The sequence below is a fragment of the Rhincodon typus genome, chromosome 35, assembly GCF_021869965.1.
Source record: "Rhincodon typus isolate 14 chromosome 35, sRhiTyp1.1, whole genome shotgun sequence".
Taxonomy (NCBI): Eukaryota; Metazoa; Chordata; class Chondrichthyes; order Orectolobiformes; family Rhincodontidae; genus Rhincodon; species Rhincodon typus.
Window position 1 is genome coordinate 3,208,407 of NC_063366.1, and position 22,010 is coordinate 3,230,416.

A 22,010-nucleotide genomic window follows, 5' to 3' on the forward strand; every position below is an offset into this window, starting at 1 on the left:
CCCTTAGGTCCAACTCATCCATGTCGACCAGATATCCTAAATAAATCTAGTCCCATTTGCCAGTATTTGGCCCATATCCCTCTTCTATACCAATCCAGATGCCTTTTAAATGTTGTAATTGTACCAGCCTCCACCATTTCCTCTGGCAGTTCATTCCATACAAGCACTACGCTCTGCATGGAAAAGTTGCCTCTTAGGTCCTTTTTAAATCTTTCCCCTCTCACCTTAAACCTGTGCCCTCTAGTTTTGGACTCCCCCACCCCGAGGAAAAGACCTTGTCTATTCACCTTATCTGTGCCCCTCGTGATTTTATAAATCTCTATTAAGGTCATAGCTCAATCCCTCCAATACTGGCAACATCCTTGTAACTCTTTTCTGAAACCTTTCAAGTTTCACAACATCCTTCCTGCAGCAGGGAGACCAGAATTGCATTCAGTATTCCAAAAGTGGCCCAACCAATATCCTGTACAGCTGCAACATGACCCCTAACTGCTATACTCAATGCACTGACCAATAAAGGCATACGTACCAAACACCTTCTTCACCATCCTGTCTTGTTTAAAGTGGTCAGGTTTTCTTATAGTACACGTGTGAGATATAGTTGTCTGTTCATCTGGTGTCTGCTGGTTCCTGCCTCTCTTGTTGCCATGGCAAGTGTTATTGGTGTTAATATTCGCTGGGGTAGTATTCTCGAAGTCAAACACCAGTATTTTTACCCCCTTTTATCCATTCACAGGATGAAGGTGTCGCTGGCTAGGCCAGCATTTATTGCTCATCACTGATTGCGCAGAGGGCAGTTATGAGTCACATGTAGGCCAGATCAGGTAGGGATAGCAGATTTCCTTCCCTAAAGGGCGTTAGTGAACCAGATGGGTTCTTCCCGATAATCAATGGTTTCATCATTAGACTGTTAGTTCCAGATATTTATTGAATTCAAATTCCACCATCCTGCGTGGTGGGATTCGAACCCAGGTCCCCAGAACATTACCTGGGTCTCTGGATTAACAGTCCAGTGATAATACAACTAGGCCATTGCCAGTATTGTTGAAGTCACCGTAAATATTCAAAGTTAATGAAGTTATCAAAGTTGCCAACTGATGAACTACTCCCCAGGATAAAAGCAAACCACACCAGTTTACTTAAGTAACAGTAAAAAATAGCTATTTATTATAACACATTGTTAACTTTTAACAAGAACAGAATTTCTAATTTATGTATATTCAACTTTACCCTTTTCAAAACCCCCCTTCCCGTGCATACAAACACAGAGACACACGCACATACATACACATATTGTTACACTTCACAGGGACAGTGCACAGGAAAGGAAGTCCCGTTATTCGCAGCGTCATCACACCATTAAACATTCTATTGAAGTACACAGAACCGTCTAATTTACTTGTGTTTCAGATCCAGATTGGCAGAAAGTACAGTGCAAATTTCTATACTTATTACAAATAAATAGACTCTAGCTAGAAATCAACAATTATTATTTGTCTTCATATATCTACACAAGTTAAAACTCTAATACACTTATAAACTGCCCCTCACAAACGCACATGCACTCACAGAGGGAAAATGTAGGTATTGTTGGTGAAGGAAAAACTGGGAAAGCACTCAAATGGGGGTCTCTGTTCAGAGGATCTGCTGAGCTGGTTCTTGTGCTGATCAGAATGTTGGTTGTTGGTCTTCCTTCTCTGAGTCTTTCATTGGTTTGCAGGAGGCACAGGATGGTTGTTTCACACATAAAAAGATCCTTGATTTATTCATTAAAAGTCACAACATACAGCATCTACAGAAGGAAAAATAAACTGATTTTTCTTCAGGCTTAAGGTGGCTTTTGGAGCAGAGAACAGAGAGAGGTCCTGAGTTGGTAGAGATCTGATAGTTTTCCCCGTGTCTTGTTCACAGCCCCAAGCTGTTCAGATACACAAAAACTATTCACATAGTTGTTGACAGGCAAATGGTCTTTTTCATTGAAAACTTGTCACTAGTCCACAAACAAGCTGCTTGTTGCTGGTTGAATCTCTACTGGTACGCACCCTTGGTTCATCTCTGCCCTCTACAACTGCTTGAATCAGCAGCTATAGTAAACAGTGCTTATGGGTGCCAGGTTACTTGCTTTCAGTAATCCTCAGTTTTTAAAAACAGTTCTTTTCTCATTTCTTGACACGCACACACACACACATTAAAAAAAGGAGAAAAAGTATTGTCAGAAAAACACAAGAAAACCATACCCTTTCTAAAAGATATCATCTGTTTGCCCATTCTCTCTGACAATCATAGATGTGCCCTTGATGGTTTCAGATCAATCTTGTCGTCTTGTTGAATCTGAAATATTTCACACTCTGTTAGCATCAATTTTCTTCAAAGACAGTGAAGCCCTCAACAGCATGTCAGTGATGTACTTGCTTGTACTTTGTTTTCAAGTGATGTCTCTGCAAATGACTCATCCTTTAAACATCCTGCAAATGATATAGAGCAGATAGAAGCGGTTCGAGAAAGATGCTTTGAATTGGCTTGTGGTCAGACCTTACTATCATTTTCTCTCTCTTGAACAGCTACTAGCTGAAAAATACACAATGAAAGGCAACAACCAGGCTCTGTTAATGTGTGGACAGTAGAGTTCAGTGTGTGTTAATGCTCTGGATACAAACCCAACAGATTGCTCTCACTGCATGGGGATTGCTCCAAGTCCTGTGTCACTGACATCACACTGCAGGGTGGCTCCATTGTTGACATCATAATCCCTCAGCACTGGTGATGTCATCACTAGGTGTTTGATGGGAGTGAAAGCTGCTTCTTGTTCTGTGTCCCAGTCCCACTGAACACCCTGCACCGTGAGACTGTGTACAGGTAAACATACCCTGACTACAAATTGGAAAAGAACTCAGTCAGGTAGTCCTTGTGTAGGATCGCTAATGTTTTGGGAAATAAAACAACTGAAATCAGGCTTTACTATAGAATTTAGACTAATATGATTTCTCCCCTATTGAAGTGCTTTATCGTCCAGCATATACACTGTGTAAAAGCCTTGTCACACACTTTTTTGGATTTTCCCCAAAGTGGATCTGCTATTGCTTCAAGAATTTTGGGGACTAAGGGCAAAACCCTTATCACTGCATTGCATCAGAAGCGATTTTTCCCTGTTTGAATCCTTGGTGCCCAGGAAAGTCGAGAATATCATAAATGCTTCAGTATGAATTTCAAAGCTGAAGGTCACTCCTGTGTGTGAATCCACTGATGGAGCAGGATATATGATGACCTTGAGAATGATTTCCTGTGTGAATACGTTGGTGGACATGGAGGCCTGATGAATGGGAGAATGACTTGTCACATACCTTGCATGTGAATGGTTTCTCTCCAATGTGAATCCTCTGATGGAGTTAGAGTTGTGACTGACAACAATTTATTGCTCACATCGCATATAATGGTTTCTCCAATGTGCGAATGCATTTGTGTTTATGAGGAATCATGATGAAGAGAATGAATTCTTACACATCTCACAGATGAAAGGTTTCTCTCCTGTGTGAGTGCATTAGTATACACGGAGGGTCAATGGTGACACAAATATTCTGTCACACACCTTGCAGGTAAATGATTTCTCACCGTGCGAATGTATTGGTGCACTTGCAAAGTTGACGACTCGAAGAATGATTGCTTGCACACATCCCATGTGAATGGCTTCTCCCCTGCATACTCCCTTGGGAATAAGGCAGTGTTATATGAGGCTTGTTAAACATGCAAAGCCCTTGTTACATACCACACATTTAAACAGCTTCTCTCCAGTATGAATACATTGGTGGTTATCTAATGTTGATGGATGCGTAAAGGCTCAGTGACACACCTCACACTCGAATGGCTTCATTCCCATGTAGCCACCCTTATGTTAATAATTGTTATTGGCATGGTGGCTCATTGGTTAGCACTGCTGCATTGCAGCATCAGGGACCCGGGTTTGATTCCACCCTTGGGTGACTGTGTGGAGTTTGCACAGTCTCCCTGTGTCTGTGTGGGGTTTCAGCTGGTGCTCCATTTCCTCCCACTGTCCAAAGCTGTGCAGGCTAGATGGATTGACTAAGCAAAATTGCCCATAGTGTTCGGGGATGTGTAGATTAGGTGTGTTAGCCATAGGAAATGCAGGGATACAAGGAAAGGATTTAGGGATGGGTCCGGGTGGGATGTTCTTCGGAGGATCAATGTGGACATGTTGGGCCGAATGGCCTGTTTGCACACTGTAGGGCTTCTGTGAATTGTTAAAAAGATGCATGTTGTGTTAGGAGTTCATATAAATCTGTGGAGTTCCTCTTCACAAGCCTTACAATTGAACAGTCTCTCACCAGTAGGAATGATTCAGTGGTTCATGAGGCTCAATGAATGATTGAAGCTCTCACCACACTTTCAGCCCACTCGTGCTTCTTCCCAGCCTCAACCTGACCGATCACCCACAGCCAAATCGTTGGTAAGGTTGGTTCCAATGGAAGGTTCCACACCACTGACCAGTTTCAGATCTGATATGTCAAAGCTCCCCTGACCCGACTGATTTCCCAATTATGCTTTCTCTGCCCAATCTTCTCTATGTTGAGCAATGCTATGAAAGGACTGGATGTTTCTTGGATGATGGTTAGGTGTCTATCCTCTCTGTATTCTCTAGTGTAGTGTGGTGCACTCCTGTAAAACCAGAAAGAAAGCAGTATTTCCTGAAACTTCCTCTCCCCCTTTTCTGAAGAGATTGACCTCTCAGTTAGAGACTATTCCACAGTGAGTGCCAGTCTGCTGTTCCCCTGTGTGGGGATCAGATGCAATACCTTTCTTTTTCCTCACTTGACTGTCACACATCCTCTGTTTCCAGCAGAAATACTGGATAGTGATCACGAGGAGACAATGTGGCTCCTTTATTTCCTCTGCCCAGCAGCACTCCATCTCCCTAGATAACATGAGGTCAATGGAAAGGACAGTCAGGCAGAGTATAAGACTGGCTGTTAATTCATTATTGGCTTGAGTTCTACTGGCAAAGACCAAATTTACAGTAGAATATGTGTTCAATGTCTAAAACACTGAAGAAAAAACTTTTATGATCCCAGCTTATGTGGCTACAAGTCAGATCCCTGAATGAAATTTTGTTGATAGATCATGCTTTTTTTTTCAATTCAGCACACAAGGAGTTTCTCTCTGTTTCAAAATGCAGAGAGACTCCTTCCCTCTCAAAACTTGAAGTCCTGTTATGTGTGAGGCCTTTTCCTTTGACCAACCACACAACTGAGATCTTAGACTTTCTCAGTCCTTAATAATCTGCAGAGTTCTAATAAAAACATTTGGTTTAGATAGAGTCATACAGCATGGAAACAGACTCTTCTGTCCAACTGGTCCACGCCGACCAAACATTCCCAATCTGACCAATTCCCATTTGTCAGCATTTGGCCCATATCCTTCTAAACCCTTCCTATTCATATACCCATCCAGATGCCTTTTAAATGTTGTTATTGTTCCTGCCTCCACCATTTCCTCGGGCAGCGCATTCCATACATGCACCACCCTCTGTGCGAAAGTTACCCCTCAGATCCTTTTTAAATCTATCCCCTCTCATCTTCATACTCTGGAATCAATGTGGTGAATCTCCTCTGAACTGCCTCAAATTCAATAATATCCCTGTTATTTTTAATTCATTCACAGCACATGGACACTGCTAGCTAGTGGGCAGTTAAGAATCAACCATATTGCTATGGGTTTAGAGTCAAATGTAGACCCGATCTTGGTGTCCTTGTGCATGAATCGCAGAAAACTAGTATGTAGGTACAGCAGGCAAATAGAATTCTGGCATTTATTGCAAAAGGAATAGAGTATAAAAGTAGGCAAGCATTGCTGCAACTGGACCAGGCATTAATGAGACTGCACCTGGAGTGTTGTGTACACATCTTTGGGAGAGGCAAAAGCTTAATGGTACTATAGCTGAACTATTAATCCAGAGACCCAGGTAATGTTCTGAATGTTTCACAAGGTAACATTCCTTCGACTATTCTAACCAGTCTATTTTTCTCAGACCAACTTTACTTGCTTTGGACTCCAGTCAGGTCACCATCTAATGGCACAAAAGCTTTTAAACAAATTTTAAAAAATCTTGCTCAGCCAAGCTTCTGCCAACATAATGGATTAATGTTTTCTCTCTTGTTGTAAACCCTCACAGTATAAACAAATGTCCCTTAACACACCAAACCTAATTTCTTCAATTTACCCTCATTACTGATATTTCTCATTCCTGGAACCATTCTTGTAAATCACTTATTCTGTACACTCTCCAATGAATTCACACCTTTCCTATACTGTGGTGCCACAACTTTAACCAGTACTTCAGCTGGGGTCAAGTGTCTTGTACAACATCACCAAATCCTTGCTCCCAAGAACACTATATGCTTTACTAACTGCTCTCTTCACCTGCCTTGCCACCTTCAATTATCTGTACACATATACACCCATGTCCCTCTGCTTCTGTACCCTATTTAGAATTGCACCTCCTATTTTGACTTCCCATGTTCTTTCAATCAAAGTAAATCGTCTCACATTTCTCTGTATTGAATCTTATCTGCATTCTATTTTCCCACTCCACCAACATGTCAGTGTCCTTTGGCATTGTTACAACACGGAGACCAAATCAGCTTTTCTACCTCTATATTTGCAACACAGGTTAAACCTTTTAAAGATCCTTAAAACTGACCCAAATGGTCCCTAACCATACCTTTTGAATAACCAATTCGATACTTTACAAATAATCAATTCTTGTTCTGAGGAAGGGTCACCGGACCCGAAACGTTGACTCTTTTTTTCCTTCACAGATGCTGCCAGACCTGCTGAGCTATTCCAGCGACTTTGTTTTTGTTCCTGATTTACAGCATCCGCAGTTCTTTCGGTTTTTAATCAATTCCTGACACTGGTTTGGAGCTTCAACTACAGATTTGGCAATTTATTAACAGTATAATAACTTTAGGACAGCAAAATTAACATAATCTAATTAGTCTATGCTATAAACCCAAAATCCTCTGTTTGTTGCTCCATTAATACAAAAGACAGACAGGCAAATAAATGCAGTGAATGGATAAATAAAAGAAAATAACAAAACTAGCCAGGTTACTGAATTGGTTTTCATGCATTGTTCCACAGGTATAAATGGTCTTTTGATTTATTTTCTGAGGATGTTGATCAGGATCACCTTGACAATTCCCTCAGATAAAGGTAATAATACGTATAACTTAGTTTTCTATTCTCTGAGCTTCCAAAGCCTTTCATGGGAAGTTAGGCAAGGAGCTTTCAAATCATCATGCTGTAACATCAACAGCCAAATTCTTTTTCTCACTGAATACACAGTCCAAAACCCAATTGAATTGCTGACCGCTGGCTGACAGACTGAAAATCTCCTTCATGAGGTTTCAATTATCATTCAGCATCCACCACCTGTTTGAGCATCGTATCTTTTCCAGACTCACTGGAACCAAATCTCAGGAACTAACCTCATTGATAGCCTGCTTCTGCCACCTGTTTAAACATAATGCTGTTCGCTGTTGACGAAGCGTGTGTCACACTATTTGATCATGAACCAACCTGCAATTAACTTCAAGGTCTGGCCTCACAAATGAATAAAAACTTGTTTAGTCTGTTTCTCTTTTAACACAAGCTGTTATCCATAGTCCAAAAGTCATCTTTAGTTGAAAGTACCTAGTTCACAGCTCTGTTTTTATTTTATTCTTTTTACAATTTAATGAAAAATCAGCGAGGGCTATAACAAGTTCCACACAGTTCTCTGCACAGTTTTCAGTTCTTCTAAGTTTAGTGTTATCTGCAGACTTTGAAATTGGCCCACATGCCAAGATTTAGATCATTAATATATATCAGAAAAAGCAAGGGTTCCAATACTGACTCCTGGGGAACTCGCCACAGGTCTTCCTCCAGTCTACAAAGTGCCCATTGTTTATTATTCTCTTTTCTCTATCCCTCAGCCAATTTTGTACCAATGCACAGGAGGAAGTGACACAGGAAGTATGGACTTCAGAGGGATGGGCATAGGAGTGTGGATCAAAGGAGATGATGGCACTAGAAGTGATTCTGTATTCTGGGCATACCCACACTTGGAGAATGACTGTAGCTCAGGGACTGACTGTGACAGGAGGAGTCACTGATCCTTCGCTTTGCAGCAGACACCTTTGCAATCTCTTGACTTTGACTGGCATTTCATTTTTGCCCCTCACCTCTCACCTGACAAATGTCCCTTTCCACAATTTAGAGGTGACTTTACATTGATGGTGTAATGTTAAGGAAAGTTGGGTTAGAGATGAGACGGTTGTTTGCATGAAGTTGAGGGCTTGTGTTTTATGAGAGGGGTAGAAACAGCAAATATGAAGAAAGAGAATCAGGAATAATATTGGATAACATGCACTAACATGGGTGTCTGTCTCATACCCAACAATGTGGAAAATTTCCCAGGAAAGTCCAGTAAATTTGTCCTGTATATAAAAAGCAGGATAAATCCAATCTGGCCAATAATCACCCCATTAGTCTACTCATGATCATCAGTAAAGTGATAGAAGGTGTCATCAACTGTGCTATCAAGCAGCACTTGCTCAGCAGTAACCTGCTGAGTGATGCCCAGTTTGAGTTCCACCAGGGCACTCAGCTCTTGACCTCATTACAGCCTTGGTTCAAACATGGTCAAAACAGCTGAATTCCGGAGGTGATGTGAAAGTGACAGCCCTTGACATCAAAGCTGCATTTGACTGTGTGGCATCATAAAGCTCTGGCTAAACTGGAATCAAATGGTATCGGGGCAAACCCTCTTTTGGTTAGTGTTACACCTAGCACAAAAGAAGATGGTTGTGGTTGTTGGAAGTCAGTCATCTCTGCTCCAGGACATGTCTGCAGGAATTCCTCAGGGTAGTGTCCTCAGCCGAACCATATTCACTGCTTCATCAATGACTGTCCCTTCAACATAAGGTCAGAAATGGCTATGTTCATCAATGATCACACAGTGTACAGCACCATTCACACTTCATCAGATACTGAAGTTGTCGATGTTCAAACGAAAGAAGATCTGGACAATATCCAGGCTTGGGCTGACAAGTGGCAATTAGCATTCGCACCACACAAAGACCAGGCAATGACTATCTCCAATAAAACATAATATAATTACCTCCCTTCTCATTCAATGGTGTCACCACTCATGAATCCCCCATTATTTTGAGGATTACCGTTGACCAGAAACTCAACTGGACTCACCACATAAACACAGTGGCTACAAGAGCAAGTCAGAGGCGAGGAATACTGCAGCAAGTAACTCTCCTCCTGACTAATCAAAGCCTCAAGAAGCTTTACACCATCCAAGTCAAAGCAGCCTGCTTGATTGGCACCATATCCATAAGTATCCACTCTCTCCACCATCAATGCTCAGTAACAGCAGTGTGTACTATCTACAAGATGCACTGCAGAATCTCACTAAAGATCCTTAGACAGCACCTTCCAAACTCGTGACCACTTCCATCTAGAAGGACCAAGGCAGCAATACATGGGAACGTCACCACCTGCAAGTTCCCTTCCAAGCCACTCACCATCCTGACTCGTAAATTCCTTCACTGTCGTTGGCTCAAAATCCTGGAATTCCCTCCCTAAGGGCATTTTGGGTCAACCTATAGCACTTGGACTGTGGCAGTTCAAGAAAACAGCTCAGCACAATGGTGTCACCACTCATGAATCCCCCATTATTTTGAGGATTACCGTTGACCAGAAACTCAACTGGACTCACCACAAGGGCAGAAAGGGATGGATAGTAAATATTGCCCCAAAAGGTGACGCCCTCATCCCACAAATGAATTTTAAAAACCTAGATCAGGATCAAGACTCTCCTGCCTAAGTCACTCAGACACTGCTGTATTCCTGACTTTAATGTCATGAGATGGTAGGTTTTGGATCAGGACCTGGATAAGCCTGTCCTTCAGGCACAGCACATCTAATGGTGGGATGGTCAGTGCAGTTCAGGCTCTGGAGAATCCCAGGGATTTTCAGATGGGAGATAGATTGTGCTTGAGTCAATGGGATTTAGGATGTTTGGGTCTTTATTTATGTGGGGATCCTCTATCAGTACCTAGTCTGTAGGTTGTTCATCATTCCTGGAATTAACCCACTTTTGTCCATCAGATTTACTTCTCCTGACAGCAGAGATTTTACCATCTTTTGCAGCTTCCGGAGCCCAGACACAAAGACAACAGTGACACCTGCAGCACTAACTGGTCACCACTTTAAATCAAATCTGCAGCTACCATTTCCTCTGGCAGTTCATCCTACGTACCAATCACCCTTTGCGTGAACACATTGCCCCTTTTAAATCTTTCTCCTCTCAACTTAAAATTATCCCCTACCCTAGGGAAAAGAGATTTGTCATTCACCTTATCTATATTCCTCATGACCTTATAAATCTCTATACGGTCACTCCTCAACCTCCGACACTCCACTGAAAAAAGTCCCAACCTATCCAGCCACTTCATACAACTCAAACCCTCCAGCCCCAGTAACATCTTTATAAATCTTTTCTGCACTCTTTCCAATTTTATAATATCCTATTTAGGCCAATACATGAAGAGCTGCAACCCAATAATAGTAATCAATGTAGGAGGAGAAGCAGAAAACATATTTAATGAACCTCTGTGGCAGTAGAATATCTTTTTTTTAAACTTCAGCAACCACAATTCACATGAGTGCAGTCAAATGTTGATAGATATGATTGACAAGTCATACTGATCTCAAAATAAAACGAGTGCAACATTTCTCTGGAATATTCGATAATTTATTCTTTGGACCTAAATATCTTATAATTGATGTACTATTATAGAGAATCATGTCATAGAAATTCACCAGCTTTTTCTCTCAAGTTTCTCCAAAAGTAAATAGCAGAACCGGAAAAAAATAGGAATTCCTCATTCTTACTCGATCCTTGATTGCAATCTATTGTAGATATGTAACAAATCATTTTTCCTTCCTTCATTCCTCATGACAATTTCTTATGCTTCTGGATTGAGGGACCAAAACGTTTACCTCAGCCACTGTCTTCCTTCTTTATTTATGAAAGCTTTAGAAACAGTTTTGCTATTTCTTGCTCATTTACACTGATTCTATTTTTTCAGTCTTCAACAACTTGTTGGTCACCATTTGCTCATTTCTAAAACATGCCAAATCCTCAAGATTACTTATGTGCTTTGCAACGGTTCATCAAAACCTCTTCCTTCAACACCACTATGAGCCACTTGTTTTATATCCATTTTATGCCAAATGAAGAAAGGTTTATCATGGGTAGATACCAGAGCTTTGTCAGAGGTAGGTCATGCCTAACAAGTCTGGCTGAATCTTTCAAGGAGGTGACCAAGTATATTGATCAGTGGCCACTGCACTAAAATTGGAACAAGGCTGTTAAGGGATCGGTTTAGGAAGTGAGAGGAAGGCAAGTATTACAGGACCTCTGAATGTATCTCACTCTCCAGCCGGTACTGAGCTCAAAATCCTGATGAAAGAGGTGGGTGATCCGTGAGTCCACAGCACCACAGCTGGCTTAGCTGTACGGGGTGGTACACTGAAGACTGGAAGAACAGTAAGAGACTCGATAGTTCCAAGAATAGACAAACGTTTCTGTGGCTGGAGACATGAATCCAGGATTGTATGTTACCTTTCTAATACCAGGATCGAGGATGTCACCGAGCGAGTACAAATGTCAGGAGGGGTACACTCAGGGAACAGTGATCATTGTATCAGAAAGTTTAGGTGTGGTGATTGAGAAGGACAAGGAACAATTATGAACAAGAATAATGAACTGGGGAAGACCAACTGCATTTGGGTAAGGAACAGATCTGGCCAGATAAATTGGAATAAAAGATTGTCAGGTGAAATGGTAAATGAACAATGGGCTGCCTTTAAAGATGAGATTACTTGGTTGGAGTAAGAATTATGGAGGCACTGGCCATAACTTTCCAGTCTTCCTGAGAATTGGAAGTGGAGCAGGAGAATGGAAGAACTGCAAATATTACACCCTTGTTCAAATAAGGATGTAAAGATAAATGCAGCAATTAACATTAGTGGGAGTAAAGCTTCTAGAAACAATAAATCAGGACAAAATAAGTCACTTGGGCAAATTGAGTTAACTAAGGAAAGATACAACAGATCTATAAAGGACAAGGTATATTTAACTAACCTCCAGAAGTCTTCTGATGATGCAACAGAAAGGCTTGATGATCCATGGTGTTAAGCTTCTTGAGTGTTATTGGAACTGCACCCATCCAGGCAATTGGGAAGTATTCCATCACATGCCTGACTTATGCCTTGCAGATGGTGGACAAGCTTTGGGGATTCATTAGGTGAGTTACTCACCACAGTATTCCTAGCATCTGACCTGCTCCTGTAGTCACTGTGTTTATGTGGCAATGTATTATGTGGCCAGTTGAGTTTCTGGTCAGTGGTAACCCCCAGGATATGATAGTAGGGGATTCAGTGATACTAACATTGAATGTCAAGGGGGATTGGTTAAATGGTCTCTTATTACAGACAGTCATTGCCTGGCCTTTTTGTGGTGCAAATGTTACTTGCCACATGTCAGCCCAAGCCTGGATAATGTGGTGCACATGGACATCCAAAAGGCAGTTGATAACATGCCCCACACAGCTTTGTGAGTAAAGTGAAGCAAAGGTCAAGTAGCTTCACGGTTATATCATGATCTGAGTGACAAGGAGTAGTGAGGAAGTGATGAATGGATGTTTCTCAAGTTGAAGAAAGGTTTATAGTGATGTTCTCCAGGGTTAGGTGCTATGGGACATGGTTCTTCCTTAGATATAATTAATTACCTAGATCTTGGTGTACACAGCATAATAACAACATTTACACTAAATTCGGGGGTGTTATGAACTGTGAGAAGGATGATGTAGAATTTCAAAAGGAGATAAACAGGTTTGTGAAATGGGAAGAGAGATAGGAGATCAAATTTAATGCACAAAAGTGTGAAGTGATTTGTTTTGGTACAGAGAACACAGAAAAACAACCTAATGTAAAGGTACAATTCTAAAAGGCTAGAGGAGCAGAGGCACCTCAGTGAAGCTGTGCAAAATCAATGAACATTGCTGGAGAGTTTGACACAGTAGTTAATAAAGCAAATGGCATCCCAGGAGTTATCAACAAGGGCACAGATTACAAAAGTAAGATAGTTTTCTACAAAACCCACATTAAACATTGTCTTAGCCTGAGCTGCAGTGTGTCCAGTTCTGGCTCTAGGCTTTATATATTCATGATAGTGGAATGAAGGTTCACAAGAATGGCTTCACGAATGACAAACTTCAGTTATAGAATAAGATTGCAGAAGAGGGACTGTTTTCACTGGAGAAGAGCGGATTGATAGCATATTTGATAAAAGTTTTCAAAATTATGAGAGGTCTGGACAGAGCAAACAGGAAGAAACCGATCCTACTTGTGCAAGGATCAAGATTGATGGGACACAAGCTTAAGGTAATTGGCAAAAGCGGTAGTGATGACATCAGAAAAAAAATTTCATACAGTGAACAGTTGGGGTCTGGAACATAAGGCCTAAGAGTGGTGGAGACAGGCTCAATTGAGCATTCAAGACAGAACTGCAAAGTACGAATGTACCATGGGTAGAAGGCAGGAAGGAGTACGAGGGTTGAAGAATCAGTCAAACGCCTCACACATCTGTATAATTCGTCTGTGTCTCTGCAGGCTCAAAGACATCATGAAAGCTTGAATGTAAATCTTATTTGAAGGGTTTCTCTTCTCCCCCACCCCATGTTAACAGTGCTTGGAACAGATGCTCCTTGGACATTAAATGATCTTCAGGATACCCTCTTTAAACCTCTCTGCATCAATACCTCTGTCCGCTTATTTAGAACCCTTGTTAAACCCATCGGTTTGACCAAATTTTTGTTAATCCCTTTCTTAGCACTCCTTTGTCTCTGCTATTTTAATTTCTATCTGATTACATTTCTATGATATACTTTGGGATGTTTTATTATATTAAGGCGCTAAATATATCCAAGCTGTTGTCCTCTCACTCTTCAGTCTTCAAGGTACTGACCCGGAGGACAGACTGTGGATTCTGATTGGCCTTTAGTGCTCTGTTTGAGTGCCCATTCAGCATGTGGAGAGCTAAACAGTGAATGTTGTGAGACAATGGAGACTGTCACAGCTGAGGCACATCCTGCCCTCCCCCTGACTCCCCAGCTGGACTCACTGGTAAGGAATAGGATTCCTGGCTGATTCTCCTCCTCCATTGATCAAAGACACTGAGGCTAACTGAGGTACCTCTATTACTGCCCCAAGAATGGCTCCTCCCCTGACTGCATGTCCTGGTCGATCAGAAGCTGAAGTCTTTCGAACCACTGAGTATCTGATTGTCTTCTTGGTCAGATTGAGAGTTAGTGAGTGACTTGTACCTGTCACAGCACTGAAAGGATGCTATATTTACACAGGAGCTTCTGTACATATTGACGTCTTCTGGTGATGTTTGGTAATCAGGTCGAAGATTACACATTTTTTGAAACAATAGGACCAATGGTGGGAGAGGTTTGAGATAGATATTGTTGACACAGACAGAACTTTGGAATGATAGCTCCCCTGTGTGTGCACTGGAGGGTAAACAATACAGACAGCTCTCAGTGCAAGAGAAGCAGGTGACCCAGCTTCGAGTCCATATGCAGACATTGTGTCTGATGAGAGGAGGAGAACAACAATGTGAAACAGTGGACACACGTCACACTGGAAGGGTTTGTCTCCCGTGTAGATTCGCTGATGTTCTATGAGGTCCAAGAATTGAATCCTTTATTACAGCACTCACACAGACCGGGTTTCTCCCTTATGCGAATGCATTGGCGGATCGGAATACACTCACTGTCTAACAGCCTTGTCACGTATTTTAGACCAGTCTGGATCCAGTGGTATTTTTGGAGATCAGGTGATAAATATCTTGTTATAAGCTTCACACCAGAAGAGTTCATCTCCTCGAACCTTCTGGTGCTGCAAGAGTCAAGGATTTCACAGTCACTCCACCATGGAGATTCTCTGAGGGAGCAGGAGCTTTCACGAGTGTGTGAAGAAAATGTCACAGATTTCACACATCAACAGTTTTTCCCCAGCAGGGATACGTTTGTGATACATCAGGCCCAATGATTGTACAAAGCCTTCATTAAACACCCTGCACTATTTGGACATGGCATTGTCACTGACAGTGTGAAACCATGGCTGTATACCTCACATTTCAGTGGTTTCTCCCTGGTCAGTAATTTTGGCCTTATGAAGCATTTGCCACACAGCCTAGCAAAAACCCTTTCTCAGTGTGGTTGTGTCTGTGTTTCTTGAGTATCACTGACTGTGTGAATACTCAGTCACACACCTTATTTGGCTTCCCCAACTGTGTGAATGCGACGGTGATCCAACATTCCCCACAATTGTTCAAACTCCTCATTACACACGTCACACGTGAATATTTTCTTCTCCCCTGTGTGAGTGTGCCGGTGTTTCACCAGGCCTGACAACTGTGCAAAGCTCTTATTACACACCTCACATTTGAAAGTCTTCTCCCCAGTGTGAAGGCGTTGGTGTTCAAGGAGGTTCGAAGACCGTGAGAATGATTTGTTACACACTTGGCAGGTGAATGGTTTCTCCCCAGTGTGAATGCGTTGATGTGTACGGAAGTGAGTTGAGCGTGAGAATGATTTGTTACACACCTGACACCTGAAGGGTTTCTCCCCTGTATGGATGCTCTGGTGTTCCAGGAGCCTTGTAGATGTTGCAAATGCTTTGTCACAAACTTCACACTTGAAGAGTTTCTCCCCTGTATGGATTGTTTGGTGGACCCGGAGGCTCGATAACTGCGTGAATGATTTCTCACACACCTCACACGTAAATGGTTTTTCCCCTGTATGAATGCGTTGGTGAACACGTAAGGTCGCTGACTGAGAGAATGATTTCTTACACACTTCACAGGTAAATGGTTTCTCCCCTGTGTGAATGCGTTGGTGCACAAGAAAGTCTGACGAGCACCAGAATGATTTGTTGCACAATTCACACTTGAAAGGTTTCTCTTCCATGCAGCTGTCCATGTATTAACAGTGATTCCCTGTTGCTGGGGGATCTGATGAATCTGTGGAATTCTCCTCACAAACCCGACAGTTGAACAGCCTCTTACCTGTAGGAATGAATCAGTATTTCATGAGACTTGATGAATGAATGAAGCTCTTACCACACCTGGAGCCCGCTCTCACTTCTTCCCAGCATCACACTGACCGATCACTCACAGCCGAACTTTCAGAAAGGTTGGTTCCGATGGAAGGCTGCACACCACTGACCAGTTTCAGATCTGATGATATGCTCCTCTGAACTGACCGATTTCCGGATGATAGTTTCACTGCCCAACCTTCTCTGTGTTGAGCAATGCTGTGAAGGGACTGGCTGGCTTTCCACAGTTGTGTAGTTGTTCCTTGGGTAATAGTCAAGATCTATCTGCAGTGTCTATCCTCTCTGATTCTCTGGTGTAGTACAGTGCAATTCTTCTGTAAAACAGGAAAAACAAACATGATTTCCTCCAACTCCCTCTCCTCTTTTGCCAAAGGAGCTGATTCCTCGGTAACAGGCTGTTACACAGTGAGTGCCAGTCTGCTATTCCCCTGTGTGGGGCGAATCAGGATACATCTCCTTTCTTTTTCATCAATTTGATGTCACACACCCTGTGTTTCCAGCAGGAACCCTGGCTAGTGAGCAGGAACAGATAACGTGGCTACTTTCTTTCCTTCGCCTAGCGGAACCAGCCCATACCCCCACCCTCTCTCCTGTCATCCCAGGTATCATTAGGGCAATGGAAAAGACAGTCGGTCTGAATTAGAACGGCCATTAATTCATGGTGAACTATCATCACTAAATTGTTTCAACCTGGAAACATTCCAAACTCCTGGTCATGTCCTTGGGTATGTTCCATTCCACTGAGAGGTGGGGCAGTCCTTAATATTGACTCCATGAATTGTCAGGGCTTCAGGTGAAACAAATTCAAGGAAACTACCACTCCCCTCCTAACTGATGAATGCATCCTTCACCATGTTCATCATCATGAGTGAAGTAGACTGAGGACACATCCCTCAACTGGGTGTCCTTCAGGTGCAATGAGCCATCAGCAGCAGCAAGATTGTATTCCACCACAATCTCACAGTCCTCATTCTAGGATTATCATTATCAAATGAGATAGAACCATATAATGCAATGTGGAAGCAAGCCATTCAGCCCATCGAGTGTACACTGACCCTCCAAAGAGCATCCCACCCAGACACACACTCCCCTACCCTTCCATGTAACCCTGCATTTCATGGCTAACGCACACATCCCTGGACATTATGGGCAACTTAGCATGGCCAATCCACTTAACCTGCACAACTTTGGACTCTGGGAGGAAACTGGAGCACACAGACAGTCACCCGAGGCTGGAATTGAACCTGGGTCCTTGGCACTGTGCGGCAGCAGTGCTAACCACTGGGCTGCCATGCTGCCCCCTTACATGACAAAAGGATCATATAGACATCAACCATGATCGTTTTGAATAGCAGAGCAGTATTGAAGGGCCAGATGGACTACTTCTACACCTAATTCATGTGTTAATAACCGAGCCCATTGAAAGTTAAGGGTGTCATTGGACCAGCCGCTAGGAAAGTGGGATGTAAAATACAACATGAGTGTATCATGGTGTTAAAAATTAAGAAGGGAGGTCCCTTCTGCAGTTTACTGTTTTAGTTGTGGATAGGAATTGTTTAACGCAATGTTGCTTTGCCTTGGTTTGTCAGAATAAACATCATAAAATGTGAAATCATGTCATGTGATTTCTATCAGATGATAATTGGGAATTCAAATATCTTTTAAAAGTTATCAGTTTTTTCTGGATCAGCCATCAGCACCAGCAAAAACAAATGACCTAAATTATCACATTATACTTGTGGGAGCTTGTTCTGCGCACTTTGATGGCCATGTTTCTGATATTACAACAGAGAACACACCTCAACTAGATTTTAAAAACTGTGGGACATCTGTGTGAAAAGATCTAAGCAATTGTAAGTTTTTTTCATAAGAGGTTCACAGAGTCAGGGTGGTGTGATAGCTTATAAGGATTAAAAACGACACACAACATCCAGATCCCAACTTAGAAAAAACTGACTATTCCCAGTCTACAGGATAATCATCAGTTCCCAACACATACACAACACAAAAATATGACATCAGTAAAAATCCTCAGACTTTCTGCACCTCCCATACAATAACACCTCACCTTCTTATATTCAGGAATGAGCCATCAACAAAACTCAGCCTGGAAATCAGAAGGGAAATGCTTCCAATAAACACACTCAATATCCAACACACAGCTCCAGTCAAACAGTTCAGTACAAAGCACCGAGTCAACAGCTCTCTCAACTGGATCTTCTCACACAGCATAAGGGACATTTCCACCCCTGATTGCTCACAGGATAGTCAGACTGCCTGAAGATTGGTGTGGATATTATAGGATACAATTTGTATAAAAGCTGCTCCTTCACTCACCATCTCCTCACTTGGTTTTCAGTCTCTATAGGAAGTGAACCAGCTCTGGAAGAGGAGAGAATGGGCAGAGTGGGTGGGCTCTCTGATTGACGTCTCTCACAGTCAATCCAAATATTTCTGCAACAACATGAGTTTCCTGAAGCTTGGGAAACTGACCGGTGAAATGGAGGTGACTTTGAGCGGTAGATCAGCTGGAGATTTAAATTTGTCTTTGTCCCATCTGAATAAAACTTCGCTTATTGCAGCTACTGTTTCAGTTCCCCTGTAAATGTTGATGGATATTTCTCGTGTGGGAATAGCATTCTTCGTCCTCGGAGACTTTCAAACTGAAAACATGTGAGATGTTGATCCTCGGATGCGTCTGACACTAGATCAGAACAGGAAGACCCACAGCATCCAAGGCATTGATGACATGCACAGGATGGAGGGGTGTGGGAGTTGATTGCACAGAAGGAATGGACACATGGGAGAGGGGCATGGGAGAAAGGGATGCAGGTGGAAGTATACAGAAGGGAGATGCACAGGCTCCGGGACTTCAACGATTCAGGGCATGCGGTGGGTCTCATCGTGTAAGGAGGTGCCCGTGAGTTGGCAATTGACAGCCCTGCCCACGGCCACCTGCTGTCGAGCTTCAGTGCCCCCAGCTCCGGTTCTGAGTTTCAACATTCACAACGTCTTGTTTCACTTCTAAGATGTTTTTATTCCGTTGTCTCCCAGATCCTTTACCAGGCTGTCCTAGTTTGGACCTTGTATCAGTGATATCGTTTAGCGTGCAATACACGAGGATGATTGTGGCCATTCTGTCTCTTTCTGGGGAACATTCTGATACACGCCCAGGTATGGTTAGTACCTGAAAAGTCCTTCAACATCCCACTCGCTTTTTTGTATGAGAACTGCCTCAGACAGACACGGGCATCAACACCGGATGAAGGAGGGGAATTGCTTTCTGTGAGTGTCCTCATTCAGTACAATGTCATCTCCTACTTCTATTCCCCTTGTCCGGCTTCTTCTCGAGCCTGGAAAAGAGCCGTGCAGACGGTGTTGATCACTGTGGCCTGAGAGAGGGGATAGCAGGCAGTGCTGATCACCAGAGACCAGGAGAGGGTAGCGCAGAAAGTGTTGAATCTTTTCTGAAAGTTTGATGGAGTGTCAACATGGAGAAGTTATTTCCAGCCTCATTTTAAGCATGAAGAAATTATTCCTTTATGTTCTTATCCGAATGTTTTATTAAAATGCGATGAGTGGTTTCTGCCTCTTATGATCCTTCCAGACAGTAAGTTTCAAGCCCTCATCACTCTCTGGGTGAAAAAAGTATACTTTCAGAAATGGATTTCTGAAGAAGGGTCCCGACCCGAAACGTCGACTTTCCTACTCCTCTGATGCTGCCTGGCCTGCTGTGTTCCTCCAGTTCCCCAGCTTTGCTAATTAGAGAGCCGAACAATCTGCCCATTCCCTCCTCTTCCTCTTCCAGAGCTGGTTCACTTCCTATAGGGACTGAAAACCAAGTGAGGAGATGGTGAGTGAAGGAGCAGCTTTTATACAAATTGTATCCCATAATATCCACACCAATCTACAGGCAGTCTGACTATCCTGTGGGTAATCAGGGGTGGAAATGTCCCTTATGCTGTGTGAGAAGATCCCGCTGAGAGAGCTGTTTACTCAGTGCTTTGTGCTGAACTGTTTGACTGGAGCTGTGTGTTGGATATTGAGTGTGTTTATTGGAAGCATTTCCCTTCTGATTTGCAGGCTGAGTTTTGTTGATGGCTCATTCCTGAAATTGGATGCCGGGTGTATCGTCAATTTCCTGATGTTGAGTTCTCTGTATGTGTTGGAAGCTGGTTATGATCCTGTGAACTGTGAATGGTTATTTCTGTCTGTGTGTTGGGATCTGGACGTTTTCTGTCTTTTCAAATCCTTTGAAGAGCTCCCACCACTCTATCTTTATGATCGTATCAAAAAAGAGCTAAGACTTGCAATTATATAGGGCTACCATGGCCACCAATAACCTAAAGTGCTTTCCAGCGAAAGAAGTCTGTTGGTAATTGTTGTAGCGTGGGAAAAATTGCAGCCAATGCGAGCACGGAAAGGCCTCACAAACGGCAAAGTAGTAACGACCAGACAATCCGTTTTTGATGGTGTTGATGCAGGTTTAATTTTGCCCACATCACCAGTGGTAACTCCCATAATCTTCAAAATAATACCGTAGAATCTTTCACTCTCACCTTAGAGAGAGGAGAAAAGACGTCTATTTAACATCACAGCTGAATTCCAGCACCACTGATAATGCAGCACTCCCTCACCCTACAATGGAAATATTCAAAAACTGACTGGATGTTTGGTAGGAGCAGAGCTCTAGAAATTTTCATTGATTTTAATGTAACCGTCCAGGTTTCAGTTATTAGGCAAATACTGACTCTGAATCAGATGAGGAGACATTCGGACAGATTATTACAATTTTGGGCAATGAAGTTGGTCTTAAAGTGGGTCATAAAGGACATCGCAATGTGGAAAAGCGGGAAAGTTTTGAGAGGGAATTCCAAAGGCTGGGGCCTTGGCATTCCAAGCCACGGCCCCCAATTTGGAGCGAAAAAAATGGGAGAAGTTTATGAGGCCAGATCTGGAGTAGTACAGGGGCTTGAGAGGGTTGTAGGAATGGAGGAGATGACAGACATAGAGAAGACAGAAGCTGTAGAAGGATTTTCAAACCAGGAAGAGAGGTGTTTTCAGAGTGGGAGCAATTACAGGTTAGCGAGCACAAGTATAATGAGTGAATGTTACGTGGTGTGAGTGAGGATGTGGGCAGCAAAGATTTGGAATGTTGAGGTGAATGATGATGACATGCAGCAATCTTCTTGGTGAGGGGCACATTTTCTGTGCGTCCAATGAGCATAAATATCAGACATTCCCAAGCTGCCCGAAGACTGTATTCCCTTCTTTAATTTTAATGGTAGAATGTGATCATTTCCAGAAGGTTTAACCCTAGAATCCTTTCATTTCTCTTTAATTAACTAAAATTCCTGGAAATTACTGATGGTGGAGGTCTGGAATAATACATTTCCTCTGAGGAAGCGTTGCACTGTCGGAGGGGCAGCGCTAAGGGAGAGCTCTCTCCTTGGATGGGCAGGATTGAGGGAGATTATTTATTATTGGACTTGTTAGTGATTGCTTATCATAGTTGGCTCCGTCACTTAAGAGGGCAGCTCAGAGTCAACCATGTTGTGCGGGACTGGAGTCACATGTAGACCAGATGAAGCGTTTGTGTAGATTCCCTTCCTTGAAGGATAATATTTGGATTTTTAGGACAAACTAAAAATTTTCACGCTTTTATTTCACGTGAATCATAAACACCAGCATGGACCATTTAGCAAGTGGCCAGTTTCTCACTGTAATCGTATGGATTCATTTGAACTCTC

The 22,010-nt window shown here is 42.6% G+C and overlaps 1 protein-coding gene across 2 annotated transcripts; it reads right to left on the reverse strand.

Moving 5' to 3' along the window:
* Positions 1 to 10,764: 10,764 nt before the first annotated feature.
* On the reverse strand, positions 10,765 to 20,084 carry LOC125487018 (zinc finger protein 239-like). 2 transcript variants are annotated; one of them, XM_048616843.1, is made up of 3 exons: positions 18,598 to 20,084; positions 16,371 to 16,574; positions 10,765 to 16,210 (listed from the first exon to the last, which is right to left on the reverse strand). In XM_048616843.1, exon 3 carries the CDS (start codon positions 16,122 to 16,124, stop codon positions 15,417 to 15,419), a length of 708 nt encoding a protein of 235 aa, XP_048472800.1. In that variant the 5' UTR covers positions 16,125 to 16,210; positions 16,371 to 16,574; positions 18,598 to 20,084; the 3' UTR covers positions 10,765 to 15,416. The 2 variants fall into 2 exon arrangements, with proteins under 2 accessions (XP_048472800.1, XP_048472798.1); XM_048616841.1 differs by having other exon boundaries at positions 16,309 to 16,574.
* Between the last annotated feature and the right edge of the window lie 1,926 nt (positions 20,085 to 22,010).